The following is a 17,827-nucleotide window of genomic DNA, read 5'->3' as shown; positions in this document are numbered from 1 at the left end:
CTTTTTCTAGGCTGTAACAACTAACTTGATTTTTATTAAATGACTTCAACAGCAGTTAAGATTATCCTGACCAAGATAACTCACGATAACGATACATTGCGATTTTATATGTAGAAATCTTGCCTTCAGTCAAATTCATCTTTAATTTGATTGATTTTATTTATTTATAGAATCACACCATTACACTTAATGACCAGTTTCAAATAATGGTCCCACTTTATATTAAGTGGCTATAAGTACCATGTACTTATAACGCTGCTCCTCTATTATTATTATTATTATTACTAACCTTATTATTAATTTTATTATAGACCTATTCTTTCATACTTAATTAAATTATTTTTAATTTTTTTTTTTTTGGTTTAATTGTGTCTGTATATACATTGTCTTTTTGTATACTTCTAGTTTTATGACTGTTGTAATGCTGTAATTTTTAACTCTTTTTTTTCTAGTTAAGAGCCTAATAACATCTGGCAAAGGGACTACCAATGAAAACTAGCCTTTGGGCTAATTTGGGTACATTTACATTTAAGAATGTTTATTAGTGTACACGGTCCCTTTTCTAAATAAATAAATGTAAATGTACTTACATTGAAATGAATCATTTGATACAATGGACTTATTGTGTACATACACTCTAAAAAATGCTGGGTTGTTTTAACCCAATTTTGGGTCAAATATGGACAAACCCAAAATGCTGGGTTAAAAATGTAATGTAAAAATTTAACCCAACGCCTGGGTTAGTCCATATTTGACCCAAAGTTGGGTTAAAACAACCCAGCATTTTTTAGAGTGTACTTTCAAGTCAAGTGGCGTGTTATCTATACACATTTTGAGCTATTTGCGTGTATCCGCGTGTATGCGTGTATGTCTACGCCATTAATGTCCGAGATATTCCGCGTGTATGTACACGCCGTCAAATGTCTGAGCGAAACGAAGCAAAATGTAGATCTACATCTGTGGAGTGATATTTTTTTTTCCTAGGATGGTAGGGGAACACTCATAAATGCTATTAACCCCAGTGACGGGTAGGTTTAGGGACGGGGTTGGAGTAGGTTATATATTTATATATACAGTAATGTAACGTTAAGTCAACAGCGTTCATAAACACACTGAAAAGCGATTACGCGTGTTGATAGCACGCCAAAAATGGAAATACAAATTGGCGTGTCATACACACACAATTTCATGAGATCAGTCTGCACAAACAAACACAGCCACGTGCATTTTTACCACACTCTAAAAAATGCTGGGTTGTTTTAACCCAACTTTGGGTCAAATATGGACTAACCCAGCCGTTGGGTTCAATTTTTACATTACATTTTTAACCCAACATTTCGGGTTTGTCCATATTTGACCCAAAATTGGGTTAAAACAACCCAGCATTTTTTAGAGTGCAGTGTAAGCACAGTAACGAGAAAAGAGTACACAGTAAAGAACCGTGCTAAAATCTAAATGAGAAAAGAAAACACTCGCAGTCTGATGTTCTCTCCTGCTGTTCTACTGCTTCTTCTAACAAGTACAAGCAGATGGGTAGAATAAATACTTTAACTGGCTTTGGCCACGCCCAACTATTTGGCCAAGCTCGCAAACAAAGCCACGCACATTTTTACCAGGGTAAACTCATTAACAAAGATCCACGCTAAAATCGTGAATGAGAAAAGTAAACACTCACACACTGATGTTCTCTCCTGCTGTTCTCCTACTCCTTCTGTTTCTTTAACACAAATGCAAGCTGGCCTCAAAGACATCTGTTTGGCTGATGATGCATTCACAGAGTTCACACTCACCCATAGCAAGAAAATCTGGACGATTAATGGATTCAGTGTTTTTGTTGTTGTTGTTGTTTTTTCATTGGCAACTTCACACTACACAAAAACTGGTGTGACGTTATAAATAATACAGCAGACTGTGGTATTAGATTGTGGTATTATTGGGATGTAATATTCGACAGCATTTTGGTTCAAATACTACTATAATCCATTAGAAGCCTCAAGGTGCTATTGTTGTACTGGAAATCAAAGCTCAAATGTACAAGGAGAGTAAACAGCAGCTTTGCTTTGTTGCAGAACCGTGTTGAAATTCGGATCGCATACTGTGAGAACATTATGAATACACCTACGCCAAACAGGAGGAGATAAAAGGTGTTGGCCAATGATTCTCTGTTGTTGACTCATAAACACCACTATAATGTGAAAGATCTTTCCGGTAAGAAATGCTCTTTAAAGAGCATGCAGTATTTTTTATTTCAGCTTTATAATTTAGAACAATTTACTGTTATTTTGCAGTTTTGACAGGCATTTCATTGGAAATGTTAGTCTACAGTGATTCCAAATGTTTTTTTATAGCCTTAAAATCAATGTAGAAGCCCGGCAACAGGGAGCGGTGTTGTTTTGGCAGACGGGTCACAGACAAAAAGCTTCTTAGTTTGAAAATGACTTCTGTGTGAGCAGTATACTGTATATCTACACTATTAAAAAAAGAACATTTTAGGTTTTTTGGCTGCAAAATTTTGCTAATGTGCATTTTTAAATGCCCCAATATACTTCAAGCAAACAACGAACTGGTCTGACCTAATTTTGATTTTATGCTAAAATTACGTTTGTTTGGAGATTGTTTCAGGAGTTTTGAAAAAGCGCTCCAAAGCAAACTTTTCAGAAATGTTTACTGTGGCTGGTGAAACGCCTTCGATCTACCATTGGTCAGTACCAGTTTTGTAGTATGTAGGTGTGCTTTTTGACATGGAAATCATCTTTGGTTTATTTCTTCTGTTCAGTTCGTCATGGTCAGACGTCTGCAAGTAAAAAACATGAACGCAACGAAGTTGTAATTCTATTTGAAAGAGTCACTGACACCAGTGCTTAAAACCAATACATTCCATAAAGCGGTATATAAAAACATGAGACGTGACTTGACTGGAGTCAAGTCACCTTTTATTTATATAGTGCATTGTTTCAAAGTAGCTTTACAGTAATAAACAGTAAAATAATGATTCAGTGATGCAAACAGAATTCAATTATGCTGTGAAGCAGCTCTAAAAAGACAATCGTATCGTAAACAGTAATTATTTAGTTGAAATTAGTTCAGTGTTGACTCAGTTTGGTTCTATTACAGTCTAAAGTTAAAGTGGTAGTTTACTGCTTTTTTTATTTGCATGATTGTATTTATGGGGTCATTTGAACATGATTGGTTGACTTCCTGATTCTATGAAGCCACTCCTTCAGAAAAAGGCAATAGGCTCAGATTGGTTAGTTGGGCTGGTGCGTTGTAATTGGCTAAACTGCGTAGTGCACGTTGTCCGGAAACTTCGCGCCCATTACCTTTATGGGCGAATGTTGCATGTGGTGCGGTCAAATGTAAATAGTGGTATCAATACTGCCGTTACAGTTTGAGCCAGAATCAGACCCAGAAAGCGGCGATGAAGAATCAAGCAGAACCTCCCCAAACATGGCTCTTACAAAACATTTCTGAATGATGCATTTTATTATTATTATTCTATTCTACTATAAGAATTTCAATATGCTGTTACTTGAAAATGCTACTGCTGCTTGTTAGCTTTTGAGATACGGCTTTCTCCTGATTAAACATTTAATATAACTGAATAAATGACTGAGTACGGTTTGTAAAGTTATTGTTTTATCGATATAATGAACAACCGTTTATCTATTCAGCTGAAGTTAGCTGTTGCAATTACAATTACGTATTATTTTTTAAACTTTATACACGTTTGTCTTATACACACAAAATAGCATCGAACTAACTGGCTACTATAAACAAACAGCATTGGCATTACGTTCTTGATCAAATCGAAAAATTACATCATAAGGTGTACATGGAAAATACATTTACAAAATTAGTACAAAATTACAAATTCAGGTCCAAAATGTTTGTACGCGTTTGACACGGGAAATAGCATAACTAAGTGGCTACTAAAGCCATCGCTGCCATTTGTTTACATCATTAATAAAACTAAAACATTACATCTGAAATTATATATGCAAATACATTTAAAATTATTAATGGGACAAAGTGTAGGAATTTCTCCCATCTTGAGCTGAAATTTTATTTTGCATTCAAATGAATTGTGCTCTCCAGTGCCTCGCTTTTTCAAGTGCTCGTTGCATCTACGGTAGCAGTGAAATCTATGACAGTATGTCTTCACTTTGTTGAGTGTTCCTTCGGGTGAACAGGTTTGTTACTTCAAAAATATACTGTGAAATAATATTAACTATTGTAATAAGTAGTTATGACTTAACTGTCGAGAAGAAAGCAGGCAACTTCTGCATCTCTTTTGAAATCTTTTCCCTGCATTAGCTCCATCCACCTGGAAAAAACTCGTGCTTTTTGTAATCTCCGGTCACGTTTCCTTTTAATATCTATTTTGGACTTTTCTGGCGACGAGGATTTGCAATGCAGCCTTTTAAACTTGCCGGGGCAGTGACAAGCACCTCTCACTGCTCTGCTCCTCCATTTCTGCTGCTTTCAGATACGTCACGCTGGCTCCGAACTAAAACACGTTATGGAAACGTGTTGGCCTAGTACTTTTTGTCCCTCTCTGCTATTATAGTTTTTCAAGATGGCAGAGGTATTTCTACACCAGTGAGGACATATTTATGAATAAAAATATTGATTTTAAATAATAAAATACATAAAGTACACGTTGTCCCTTTAAGTCTTACTTACAGGTTGTGGCCCATAGGGGTGTCACGATTCTCCAAATCCTTGATTCGTTTACATTTTCGATTCTAAGGTCACGGTTCGATTCGATTCTTGATTTTTACATATTTGTTTTTAAAGCCTAAACCGGCCAATCAGGATGCTCTCTGTCTTATATACTCTTCATGAGGCACACACATAAGGTCTCTCCCTCTCTGCCGTGCTCTCAATACAGTTTGGAGCACAGTTTTTTCCTGTCTCGCGCGCTCTTGCTTGCACGCTCTAAATTCCGGGAGATTATAAGTAATTTGCGTGCACCAGGGAGCTGCTATCAATATGCGGAACTTCCGCGAGACTTGTGATGTCTGCATACAGTGTCTATTTAAAGTGCAAACGTTGTCAACATAACTCACTGGAAATCAAAAAAACTTCCATACCTGCAACGTCAATGATAGAGGAGGGGGTTCAAGTTCTGTCGATGGGTCTCCAGCATCTGCAGTTGCATGCTATCTTTTGAATGGCTGTAGCTAAGTTAGAGTAGGTTGGCCATAGACTCACAGCACTTCAACACATGTGTTTTTTGAATTTGATGTTCGAGATTGTGAATTCATTTCGGTCAATTTTGATTTAAAATCGAAATCGTAACACCCTTTGTGACCCAACAACTGCTGCCTCTGCTTTTAAAGTTGGAACTGCTTCATATTTTAGTAACTGTTTCATTTTGAATCCAGCATTGAATTCGTGGAGATTCTGGAAGCTGTCTTCCATAACATGCACAGCACACAGAGAGCTAAATTACGATTGTAATTTTCAGGAACATAATCAAACATCATTTTTAGCTATTGTTGACGAACTACAGCGTCCGTGGGAAGCCCGGACATGGAAGACCTGACAGCTGGGTGAAAATAACACACTTTAGCTTGGCTACAGCTCTCCACTAGAACTCTTCCTCTTCGACAATATGGCCATGCCCCCTTTTTTGAATATTCAGGAGGGAGGGTTGATTTAAATTTATGGGTTAGTTACATATAAAACCCGGGAAGTATCTCGTTGTAGTCCCACTTTTTGTAGGAATTAAACTTCCTGATTTTTAAAAGACGATATGTCTGTTTACGTTGAACTTTCAGAGCAGCAACTTTGCAGATACTGTTCATGCACCAACAGCAACATTACACACTATTTAAAATGAAAAAAGTGAAATCGCATTTACCCTTTAATCAATTTTGCAATGAGTTCAATTCATCTAATAAAGGATAAACCAGCTCTGAAGACAACAGTGATGTCATCATAATCCAGCTCAGTTCAGTTATCGTCCAATAGTGTCAGTGCATTCCAGTCAATAATGCAGAATATTATAGCTGAATTGCAGAGCTGGAATACACATGTACTTTCCTATGATCAAATGCTTTTTAACTGCTAGGCTATTTTTTTTCACCGCTGTGTGTTTATTTTGTCATTGAGGAAAAAAAAAAGAGTGCAGCACACATCTAAACGGCACTCTCAGTTTAGGCACTATAGCCAAAGAACTGTTTAAAATCAGCTATTGCAACGACTTAGAAAAAGACTGAGAATACTTTCCAGCAAATGTTTCAAGAGGGACATTCGCCTTGCCCCAAGCCACAGTGCTGATTGGTGAGATGTCACCCCTGCTGTTATTTCACTCGAGGTTAATGAATAAGAGCAGACATTTCCCCGAGGGTAACACACACTTCTCTAAGGAACTAAACAACTACACCAAACTTTACAGCTGTGTAAGTTACAAGTCATACCTCCTACTACCCAATACTTGTGACGGTCTTAGCTCCTCCCACACAGAGCCCTGTGAATAGCATTAAAAGTGTATCACTTTCTAACACAACCAGGCTCTCAGAGCTTCTGCGGTCTTAATATAAGCTCCGACAGGCGGTGGATATTTGCAGGCAGCTGATTGGGATGGAATTTGAATTGCAGCATCTCAGGAGGCATTGCATTTTTGGAGCCGAGATGGTACACTCTCGATTTGCCTGAGCAATCTCTCATTAGGTTTTGGACGTAAGTGAAGACGAATGTTAGCCTCCTAGAATCCCACCTGTCCACTTTTCATTTTGACTGCTGATGAATGGATGTTCACATGGCTTCAAGAGAGAATAAATACAAGCCGTTCATATTCGTAAGCAAAGCACGAAACGGCAGTATTTTAAAGGAGGAAATGTATTTGGGTGATATCTATTAAATTATTTAATGTTCAAAATGGAATGGAAAAGCTATCTTGTTCTTTTATTAGATCTTGCTTAGTGTGACTTTGATAAAGTCTAGACATGGAGTAACAGCTCTAGCGTCGGCCTTTTGGAGGCAGCTGCAGAGATGCCTTATAGTTTTCACTAAATTGTTACTTTCTGTCAGTCTAACCACAGACGCTGAGCTAATTATGCTGTTGCCTGTTAGCAGGTGAAGTTCCAGACTAAAGATACTAAAGTCTTGTTCAATAAGAAAAAAAAGAGAGCTTAGGTTGATCTTTAAATTCTGGCTAGACGTACTGTAATATGTACTCAATGTATGTATGCGTATGTTATGATTGCAAATTTGTATGAAATCTGTATGACAATTCCTCCCAAATTTGATTTTATTTACCATTATGGTTAGACTTTATATTGATGGTCCACTTTTGGTCCTATTTGATCCTTAGTTTGACATGTTCACCAACAGCCGATCAATGACCGTTGCGATACAATTTTTACCTCCGATGAAATTCTGGCAGTGTCAGTGTCAAGATTTGACTGACAGTCCTGCAGTGTGACTTCTCCTACGATGGCTGTCAAATTTTTCATGAAAAGCCAATTACCAAAATAAACGTAAGCGATTTCAATCCCATGTGTAATGCAGCTCACTGTGAATGATGTGTCACTGATTGATGATTAAAAACTCCAGACGATTAAAGATTAAAAACTCACTCCAAACCAGCACCAGGTGTGAGTAAGTTACAACTTAGCCTAGTTTTGACGTAAATTGACACTAAGTTACAACTTATGCACCACTACTAGATATTTTTTGCGTTGCACCAGAAGTCTCCAATCAGGAGTTAAATCAGACAGACTTTTCATTATGCGAAAAGATTACTTTGTTTGCAGCTCATCAACACAAACTCGTCCTAAACAGTGTGACACTTAAAATCATGTTAAATAGTAATAGTAACAGTAAAGTGTAACACTGTTAAAGTTGTCAATAGAACACACAAGGGTTTTATTTCTCCTAATGTACAAAACTGGGTTCGACTCTAGGAGGATAGAAATAATTTTAGGCCAAATACTGTAAATCAGCTAACAGCCAGCGCATTTATTGGACATGAAAACTCAACCAATGCTTCAAGTGCAAAAATATATATTGAGGTCTCTGAAATGGTGGAAGAAAAAAAACAACAACAATATTTAGTTCAGATTTGCACAAAAGATTCAAGAATAAAAGACAAAAATATGAAAATAAAGTAAAAATAAAATGTCCAAAGTCCTCCTGGTTCCCTTGAAAGATGATGATGATGTGTGTGTAAAGTTAATTGTTTATGTAAGGCCTTTTTCCTACTACCCGGGTAGTGTATGTGTATCAAGCAAGTAATTCAAATGAATCCCACGATGCAAACTGATGAAAACTGGTCCGGGTTGAAGATCAGTAGCGCGCAGTGTATGGGCCAAGCGGGAACATTCTAATCTGAAAGCTGAAGCCTACCCGGAAGTGCGAAAAACCGCAATACATCTCAAACCCGCTAGAGGTCGGTCCCAAAAGGGAGCAAATCTCCATAGACGTCATTTTAAAATATTCGTTTTCACAGCATAAATTCATATGTTTACAGTTTGAGCCCATGGACTTTTATTGTAATCTTCAATATGTTTCACGTGCCTGACAACTGTGAGGGGGTGAATGTTTTTCTAACTTGTTAGTTTAGATCATATTTAGATGTATAATGTATGACAAATTAGGGCGGTTAACTTTGATTGACAGCTGATAACGGGCTGCGCCGAGTGAATTTGACGTCTCGGCCATGATCTGACAAAACACATCACACCACCTCTGTATCCTTTCTGAAACTTTTGTATTTTGTTGTATTTCCCAAGATTTTCCAGTATGGCGCCGCCCAAACCCCCCATAAACAGCCTCAAACCCGTTCTTCAGAGAGTCTATGGGTGACGTCACAGACGCTTTGTCCATATTTTTTTACAGTCTATGGTATGGGCCCCTCGGCAAATCGTGGTCTGGTTCATAGTTCACAGTTGATCCTTTCACAGAACGGAATCGGCAGCAAAAAAGAAAAAAAATCTCCACGAAACACAGTTCACAGTCAACATCTCTCAAAATTCAAATATGCTTTACGAGCAGATGGAAATCGCAAAGTATCACTCATGTTCATACACGTGCTAGTTTAATGCTATCGACTATAACATTGTACACATGGGCATAGGCCTACTCATCATTAGATAAATCTGCAAAACGCACAGATTTATCATCTGCACTTCGAAATACTCAATTTCAAGAATTAAATGTATCAGTTTCCCAAATCTCCGTTTGCACAACGTGCATTGAAACACAAAAGTAGTTTCAATCAACATTGCAATTAACAATACTTTCAATTAACATAACTCTGACTGTTTTTCATTATAACACAACTCATATACAACTTTCTGATCTTTAGTCAGTTAAAGCACATCGACTAAACAGTTATATTAACAAAGAAACTCACCAGAGTTCACAGAAGTTTTTCAACATCAAACGGAATTCCTTTTTGAACCAACTTCATAAATCTTCGGAAAGGTTTATATTATTTTCTTTCAGAAATCACACATTGGTATGCACTTCAAAAGCAGCGCTTGATCACCTCCTGCGTAGCATATCAGTCTTCTTCTCTCTATTTTTACTTCTCAGTCCACAAGTTTATGTAGCGGCCCCTACAGGGAAATGACGGTACTGCATATTTTTAGCAATAATGTGTTAAACTCTGGGGGGTTACAAAAGTCATAATTTAATTTAGTCATAATAAAATTTTATTTTTTTTGTATCAGTATTTAGTATTATTTATCGATCCTTATTAATTCTTATTAAGATCCTTATTAGTTTCTGAATGTTATTTAACCTACATATTATGTGTTTTTACATTTAATGCAAAGTATTTAATTGAAACTTATTTTACTGTTAGTTATGTGAGGCAAAAGAAGTTAGAATAAAGGATAAACTGAAATTCACAGAGTTACACAACTTCCGCTCACATATTTGAAGGCTGGTTTTGGAATATTGAGGGTAAACGTCATATTACAGTATGTGACTATGCATTACTTTACAGAGAACTTAAAACCTAATAGATACAGTACATGCTGCCTTTAGAACAAATTGTGCAACTGTATAAAGAATAAAGAGTTGGTTACAAACTAGCTAGTAGTTACTAAGCCTTTAACGTGGACTTTACGTTCCAATTTAAGAACTTGCATACGACTGGTGCACATCTAGGTTAGTATACTATATGTTTCTTATATTCAGTAGAATATCTGTTGTGGGACCAAAAAAAAAATGAAGTGTTAGCAGATATAAAACAGGCTGTCTACAAATACAAAATATATATATGTACACAAAATAGATCCCCTTATCAAGAAGCTCACAGGGTTCTTGTTTATACTTTTGGATGAGTGTGGCATGATCCAATGCAGAAGGTGGTTAATACTTCATATACTGTACATTCCTCAGGAGCTCCTTTGAATGTGGTTTACTTTAACTGTATAGTGCAGGCTGTTGTGTGAGTTCATCTGGAGTGTTATACTTGTACTACAGCTCAAGAAAAAAAATACAAAGGGCATTTCATGGCATTTCTGTTCACTTAAAATTCCATTTGGATGGTAACGTGATTAAAATTTTTAGTGCACAATCATTTCAAATCATTTGTATCCTGCATGTATTCATTGTGGATTAGGAAATGTCAAGAATTGCAACAAGTTCGACTAAAAGATTTCCATTTATTTTAATTATCCGTGAGAAATATTATTAATAAATGTAAGTACATTTACACACTGAATAGTATTATCAGAAAATAGATTGATCAAATTAAAAAATGTATAACTTTAGTCAATATTTGAATGAGCTCTCATTCTTTTGAGCTTATTAAAGAGTGGAATCAGCTATGCAAGGTCCAACTATTTCTGTAACGTCAGCCGTGTTTTATCAGTAAAGTATAAAATTGACTTTTTCTTTCCTTTTTCTTTTTTCACCCTTTAAAAAGTTTTGGAAAGGTAACATATAACTTTCTCAAGGAATTATAGACCTACTTGGTTGCTACATATCGTATTGGTTTCTTGTGAACTTCCTTTTATGTTCACATAGCTGTACATGTAGATAGTGGACATAGAGTGAGCTCATTAGACTTTTCATTAAATATTATTTACCTCTAAATGGTTGCATCATTAACAGGGTCATGCTTTCTGTGTTTTGAGAGTTTTAATGGCTGTTTGTGGGGTGGTGGATGTCATTAATATTCCTGCTCTCGGCCTGTTGCGGGTGATTTAATTAGTGTGTCTATGGTGATTCTAGGCAGAGAGCTTGCATGTTAATGCTCTCATTGATGGACACACACAGCTCTGGGAGGGACGGGCTAAATGTGGCCATGCAGGGTTGATTGCTGCTAATTTGTTTCTCCTGTATGATGATGGCTGCGCTGACAGAAAATGTAAGACACAGCACAACATGGTCACTTTACATGCATTTTGCTATGCCACTGTCAATACATGTTAGCTAGAAAACAAGAGGACTCAAGCCATTAGTTGTTCAAAGGACTATTTGTCATATCGCATTTCAAAGCACATGCACTTTATTACAGTGATGCTGAGGAGAAAGGATATCCCTCAGTGGCATGATGGGATATAAATGCATGATGAATCCCTTCATCTGCATGTGACAAAAATCATGTTGTTAGACTACAAAACTCACTGCACTGATTTGATTTCCCAAGACATAAGACCCATGTTGAACTGGATTGCATAAATTATGTCTGTGCAATTTACCGCACGAGCGTGAATGGCTGGTTGTAGCAAGGGAGAGCTAATAAATTTAAAGGATTGCTCTTTAAATGTTGGGCGGAAGCTGAGCGTGAAATCCCACCGATGAATTGTTCACGACATGGTTCGATAATTTGGAGGCATGGAAGTATGCAGGGAGGCCCAAAGTGCTCCTGCAGGAATACAGATGAATGAGAGGTAGAGCACAAGACTGTCACAGGGTTCAGAGCAGACTTTGGGTTAAGCTAATATTCCTGTATGTTCTTTCATTCTTTTTTTTCTCTCCATTTTTCATGCAAAAAAAAAAAAAAAAAACGTTTTATACCATTCCAGGATCATCATACACCTATACTTATTTCAATAGCTTAAGGCTTTATAGACATGTGACCTGTGCTGGCATAAGGAATGCTCAAGGGATCATTTCGAGCTACAGGCAAAACAAGTGAAAATTTTCGATTTTGAGGTTTTCAAAAAAAAAAAAAAAAAAAGAGAGAGAACCAAAACAAGGAGTAAGAGTAAGTTTTTTCTTCATTTTTTGAACTGACTCAACTGCCATACAATATTATTTATTATTTTTAGCTCAGAACAAGTTTATTATAACATTCTCTCCAATGTTATAACAATCTTTTTTCCAGGAGGCCTATGTTCTTTTGTAAATGATGAGGTCGCCTAGGCCTTGCTTATGAGGTTTTTGCACATAATTGTGTTGATCGTGGTGGTTTGTAGTTTGATTTAGTACAGATGAATTTTAAAAGCTATATGATATCTATTTAGAACATTATTAATATTCCTTATTTTCAATAAACATACTGGTCATAGCATACATTTCAAAGGTGTATGGGGTGTCTAGTCTGTCTTTCTGCAAGTATAATGCATCCAAATTGTTATTTATACATGTATGTTTTACCTAGTTTGCCCCTTTTTTTCCTTGTCTTATCTTATTTTGGCTAGGTGGGCACATTGGTGTGTGTAGAGCAATTAATGAGTTAGTGTGACATTTGATGCAGGTGCTTGTCCTTAGTCGTACTCTAATGAGCGAACATCCTCTGTCGGAGACAGACCCATGACCCCCTCACCTGACAGCACCCCACAGCTGCCAGACGATTACCAAGCAAGAGTTTACATTGAATAACCATGCTTCCTCCCCGACCTAAGTAAGGTGTGAGAGAGTGAAGACGTGTGGATGGTGAGGCTCAGGCATAATGACATTGGGCATGCAGGGAGAGATCTATAAATCTTATATTGAAAAGCATCCAAACATTCTGTGTCCAGATCCAAACACTAAGCTCTTTAACTTTATTGCACATTATCATTGCACAGCAACAATATCTGTCTAATTTGTATCATTGCTGTAAATTGAAAGCAATTACAAACTGTAAATGTAATTTTCCAGCTAAGAAATAGGACATTGGATGATGAACTGTGACTTACTTGAGTAATGAAATATTCATGGTACTTAGCTGTTATTTCCCATATCGCATTCAAAGTTGACAGCAATGTGTAGCTCTTTATAATTAATCAAACATATCCAATAAATGTTTAAAACAGGTATGAAGTAATGCATGCGCCTAATAAATGCTTAATGGGTATAGCAGTGCAGCATTCCAGGGACATGTCTTGGTTTTAAATCTAGATTTAAGTCTAGTCAAATTAAGAAAACAACAGATTGAATTAGCATTTTAGCTAAATATATATTTTTAATCTGTTAAGGATGTTTATAGAAGAATGCCTATGAACAGCTGGAGACATTATATCAAATCTACGAATGAATGAAACAATGAATCAGTGATATTTAGTAAGCTGCATAGCTAACATTTGGTAGAAGTTCTACCAAATGTTAGCTATGCAGCTTACTAAAAAGTCCTACTTAGAGGATGTATTCAACTGGATGTGATTAATTGCATAAATCACCGACGATACACCTTGAAGTCCACACACAATTTAAATTTATCCTCTTCAAACTAGGGCCCTGTGGTACTGTGCATTACTTCTAGACAGCATGTACGATATCAAAGTAACTGCCACTGTTAATTCTTGCACAGATGGGAATCTTTATTTTTATGCACACTCAGTGAAGAAGGCATTTAGAAAATGAGAGGGAAGATTGAAAATGTCATGCTCAAATTTAAGTGTAAGCACCCCTGAGGGGGTTGTGCCCATTCGACCGCTGTTGGACTGACAGAAGTGGTCAGAGGTTGGCTAAGGCAACACGAAAAACTTAAGTACCCTTCTAATATAGTGTAGTACGTTGTTATATTCTTTAAAGATTAGGACATTTGATTTCATTTCAAATTAAAGCAACCTACTTTTTCTCCCCAAATCTACTTAATCTGCATCGTTTTATGATTTTCCATTTATATTATTATTTAAATACAATTTATTTATTTATTAAATATACATCTAGAAAACAAAACTTTGTGGTGGCTCTCAGTAAGAAAAACTTCCGGGCCGTGAAAATTAAAAATCGGGACGACAAATTTAGATGTCTCACAGAGTTTTGAGTTGTAAACATTACCATGGCTGACACTATATATGCTACTGTCGGAATGATATAATGTACTTGACTCACTGTCTTTTGTCATTTTGTTGTTTTTGTGAAGAATGAACCCCTCCTTCATCTCTTCGGCTCCAGAAAATGCTTTCCTAATGGAGGGTTGTCAGACCTAAGCTTTCACTCATAATGAAATTCTCACAGTTCCTTTCCTTTGCCCCCCAACTTTCCACTTCATTTCTCATGTTCTGACGAGTGCTTTTCAGCCGCGCTTAATGTCAATCAAGCTAATGTTTAAAACTGTAGATTATTGTAATAAACTGCTGAAAGAGGAAATCCTTTAAAAGAGATTTCAAATGGATTCAGGGAAAGAAGATTATGCAGTGTGATGTCATCACAAAGTTGATGACCTCTTGGTGCACTGACAGTTCATTTGTTAAACGTTACTTTCACACAGTATAAACAACTGGAGAGTAAAACAAATCCTAATATTAGTAAAAAATAAACTTTTCCTCATTGAAACATTTTTGTTTTGTGGCAATGAGTCTCATGTAATCTTACTTTATTTCTCTTTCTCTCTCTCTCTCTCTGCAGTTAAACCGACAGTCATTGATGTTGATATCTTCGTTAATAGTATTGGACCTGTGTCATCGATAAATATGGTGAGTGAATGCATGTCCATAATGATGTTCTGTTTTGGTCAATTTAAAGGGATAATTCACCCCAAAAAATGCAATTCTGTCATTATTTGGATGCATGTATATGATAGTGCTATATTAATGCCCCGTTGATGTATTCATTGTTTACTAACCCTCAAGTCATTCTGAACCTGTCAATATTAGATTAATTATATTATTTTTCTGTCAAACACAAACAGAATTTTTGAAGAGTCTGCAGCTATTTTCCATAAAACAGCATGAATAATGAGAGCATTTTAATTTTGGCGTGAACTTTTATTCCTTTAGTGTCTCCTTTTCTCTATTTCTCAGTTACTCTCTTTCACACTTTCAGCAGTTACAGTTCAGTCCCATAGGTGACACATGGCTGTATAGGTTTGAGTTGAAAGCAGGGCCACTAGCTATCCCTCTGAGATGTGAGTCCAATGCTTAAGCTTCATCTCCCCTGAGGCACGGAAAAGCTTCAGGAGAAAGACAGAGGAAGAAAAAGTTTGAGACTGAAAGACATTATAAAGACTTAAACTGAGGCATAGGAAGCGGCAGAGGAAAAGAATATAATTTTTTTTGCACAGTAGTTGCCACTTGATATGATAGTTCATCATAAAAATTCATTGACTGGATCTACTGTTATAAAAAAAATAATAATAAAGCAGCAGATTGTTTCATATGTATGTGCGCTTCGATGGATATCATATTTAAATCTGGACGACTGCGACAGATCTCTTCACATGGATGTTAAATTCCTCTGGAGTTCAGTTGGGTCCCAATACATCAGATTCATCCTTGAGAAGGATGTGAAATTGTGTATTCACTTCCAATTATTGTTGTCCAGGGCTCAGAGAGCGAGAGAGAATGGTTGGATAATAAGCACCTGAAGATACGCCAGCTATCGATCGATATATCACATAACAGTGTGTTAAAAGAGTCTTAAGGGAGACGTTTCTTAGAAATCACAGCAGACAAGAATAATCAAGAATTTTGAAAGTTTTCAAGGTCTAAATGTAGTTTAAGTTTGGAACATTGACATTCTCTTTAAAGAGAAAGACTTGCATCTGAATGGGACAGAGGTTGTGACCTCTGCAACGAACCCAGTCATGCATATTCACAAGATTTATTTGCATATTCAACCAAAAGAAGGAACACAATGTTTTAGAGGAATTTGGCATTCACAGCTGTATGAATGGAAGTCAATTAACATGAAATATCTAACTCTCTTCCTATCTTTTCATTTTGGTTTATTGCGTGGGTTTTATGAGTTGTCAGAATGCAAAGGGAGTGCGAGAAACATCTAAATAGGCTTACATTAATAAATTATCTTGTGCTCTGTGACACCGTGTCTCTCCATCTTCTAATATTATTGTTGGTACTAATTTCGTTTCTTGAAATGCCGCACATACAATTACATTGTCAGGCATTGTTATTTGCACATCTGTGATAGGACCAGCTCAACCAAAAAAAGCGAAATGCATTTTTTTTCCTTTTTCTGCAGCTGGCTACGCCGTCCACCTTAGTAAATAAAAACAAAAAAGAGGAGAATGCTAATATATTGTCAAAGTATACATTAGAGGCAGTATATATTGTTGCCTGTTTGTCGTATATTACTTGTTGTGGAGATCTTAATGAGATCTTATACTGTAATGTTTAGGACTCAACAACACCCCTTACCAAGGCATCCGTTCTCCCATCATGCTCCGTTCATGCTGTTTTTGCTTTCCTTTGTTGGGCCACTGCCATATTACACAGTGTGGAAACTTTAGAAAATGACTAAACACCTACGCAGAAGGCACCGCAGTGATTCCTGTGCTGTGCTGTGGAATTGAATTTCTAAACTCACTTCTAGTGCGTCATTGTGTTGCATGGGTCGGCTGTGACGTACAGGGACATAGCAACCACAGTTCTTAGATTTCTTGGGGAAAATAATGGTTATAATGATTTTAAAAGTGATAAGAAAAACAGATTAAAGAAAGTTGGTGCAACAAATGTGTAAGCACTAAGGAATAATAGTCATAAATGCTTTAGCAAATCATTTGTCTGTTGGCTGAACATTGTCACCTAGTTAATATGTGACCCTGGATACCAAAGGCAGTCTTAAGTCGATTTTTTTATTATTATTTTATTATTATGCAAATTATCCAGTCCAGAAAATTATAGAAATATAAATTATTTATTAATATTTGTATTAGTAAATATATAAGAATCATTTTAAATGTGACTAATTGCACTTATGGCATAGAACTCTCTTCTAATTTATTTAAAATTATTATGTACTCTGCTTTACTTATCTTTGTAATTATCTTTAATGGCATGCATAATTTACAGACATTAATAAATGCAAAACTATTATCAGCTAACTACCAAACCAGCTTTACTTGTAATGGACAGGAAATACCTGCAATTAAATCAAGCCATTATTATTCAAGTTCACGCTGTGATAGTAGATTAGCGAAATAGAGCTTAATAATTGGTATGCAGGATGTGCCAAAACCATTGTCAAACAGGGACAAACTCTCTTGTTATCTCTTGTTTGTGGCACCAGAATTCCTGCTGGGCTGCTCCATAATTGTGCTAGCTACACATTTAATATGCCATTGATTGTTGTCTTAAAAGAGGTCTTCATTTGTGCTCGTTGTTGTTCTGATTATGAAAAACTAAATCAACTTTTAATACAGGAAAGCGAATGTACAGGTGTCTGTGGAAAGATGCAGATCTGGTCCTCTCTATGCTTCACCCATCTTCTTTTCAACCTCTCCAGTAGCACACAACATTTACACTTGATAAATTAAAGGCCTAGGAGAAAATTGAGGATAGACAGGATCAATTCCCCCCAACACAGCAGGTCGCTTCTAGCTGCATCTAATTCTTCATGTGCCATTTAAAATCCCAAGGATTATAGGTAACAATTATATGAAAGAATGTGGGGATTAGTTAGTTCACCAGATTATCAGCATCACAAAACACAGTTAATACCCTGCAGAGACAGGAAAAGGACCTGTCTCTCT

At 36.5% G+C, this 17,827-nt stretch overlaps 2 protein-coding genes across 7 annotated transcripts in view; one reads left to right on the top strand and one right to left on the bottom strand.

The window, feature by feature from the left end:
- gabrg3 (gamma-aminobutyric acid type A receptor subunit gamma3) overlaps window positions 1-17,827 on the top strand; it is a 130,580-nt gene that overhangs the window by 25,463 nt on the left and 87,290 nt on the right. For both annotated transcript variants that reach the window (XM_039689727.2, XM_089134259.1), the window contains exon 3: window positions 14,746-14,813. In XM_039689727.2, the coding sequence (XP_039545661.1) occupies window positions 14,746-14,813 (68 nt within the window). The remainder of the gene's footprint in view (window positions 1-14,745; window positions 14,814-17,827) is intronic.
- Window positions 1-17,827, bottom strand: part of gabrb3 (gamma-aminobutyric acid type A receptor subunit beta3) — a 184,381-nt gene that overhangs the window by 117,463 nt on the left and 49,091 nt on the right. For 3 of the 5 annotated variants that reach the window (XM_089134257.1, XM_039689713.2, XM_039689717.2), the window contains exon 1: window positions 9,365-9,503. The exons of 1 other annotated variant lie outside the window; for it this stretch is intronic. Coding sequence is in view for 1 of the 4 variants with exons in the window: in XM_039689716.2 (XP_039545650.1) it covers window positions 9,365-9,390 (26 nt within the window). In the remaining 3 variants the exon portion in view is untranslated. Of the gene's footprint in view, window positions 1-9,364; window positions 9,515-17,827 lie in introns of those variants that run through there. One more of the 5 variants, XM_039689716.2, reaches the window with a different exon arrangement.

The sequence above is a fragment of the Pimephales promelas genome, chromosome 8 (assembly GCF_988280905.1).
Source record: "Pimephales promelas chromosome 8, fPimPro1.hap1.1, whole genome shotgun sequence".
Classification (NCBI taxonomy): Eukaryota; Metazoa; Chordata; class Actinopteri; order Cypriniformes; family Leuciscidae; genus Pimephales; species Pimephales promelas.
The sequence above is the reverse complement of the archived record's forward strand: the minus strand, read 5'-3'. Positions and strand labels throughout refer to the sequence as shown.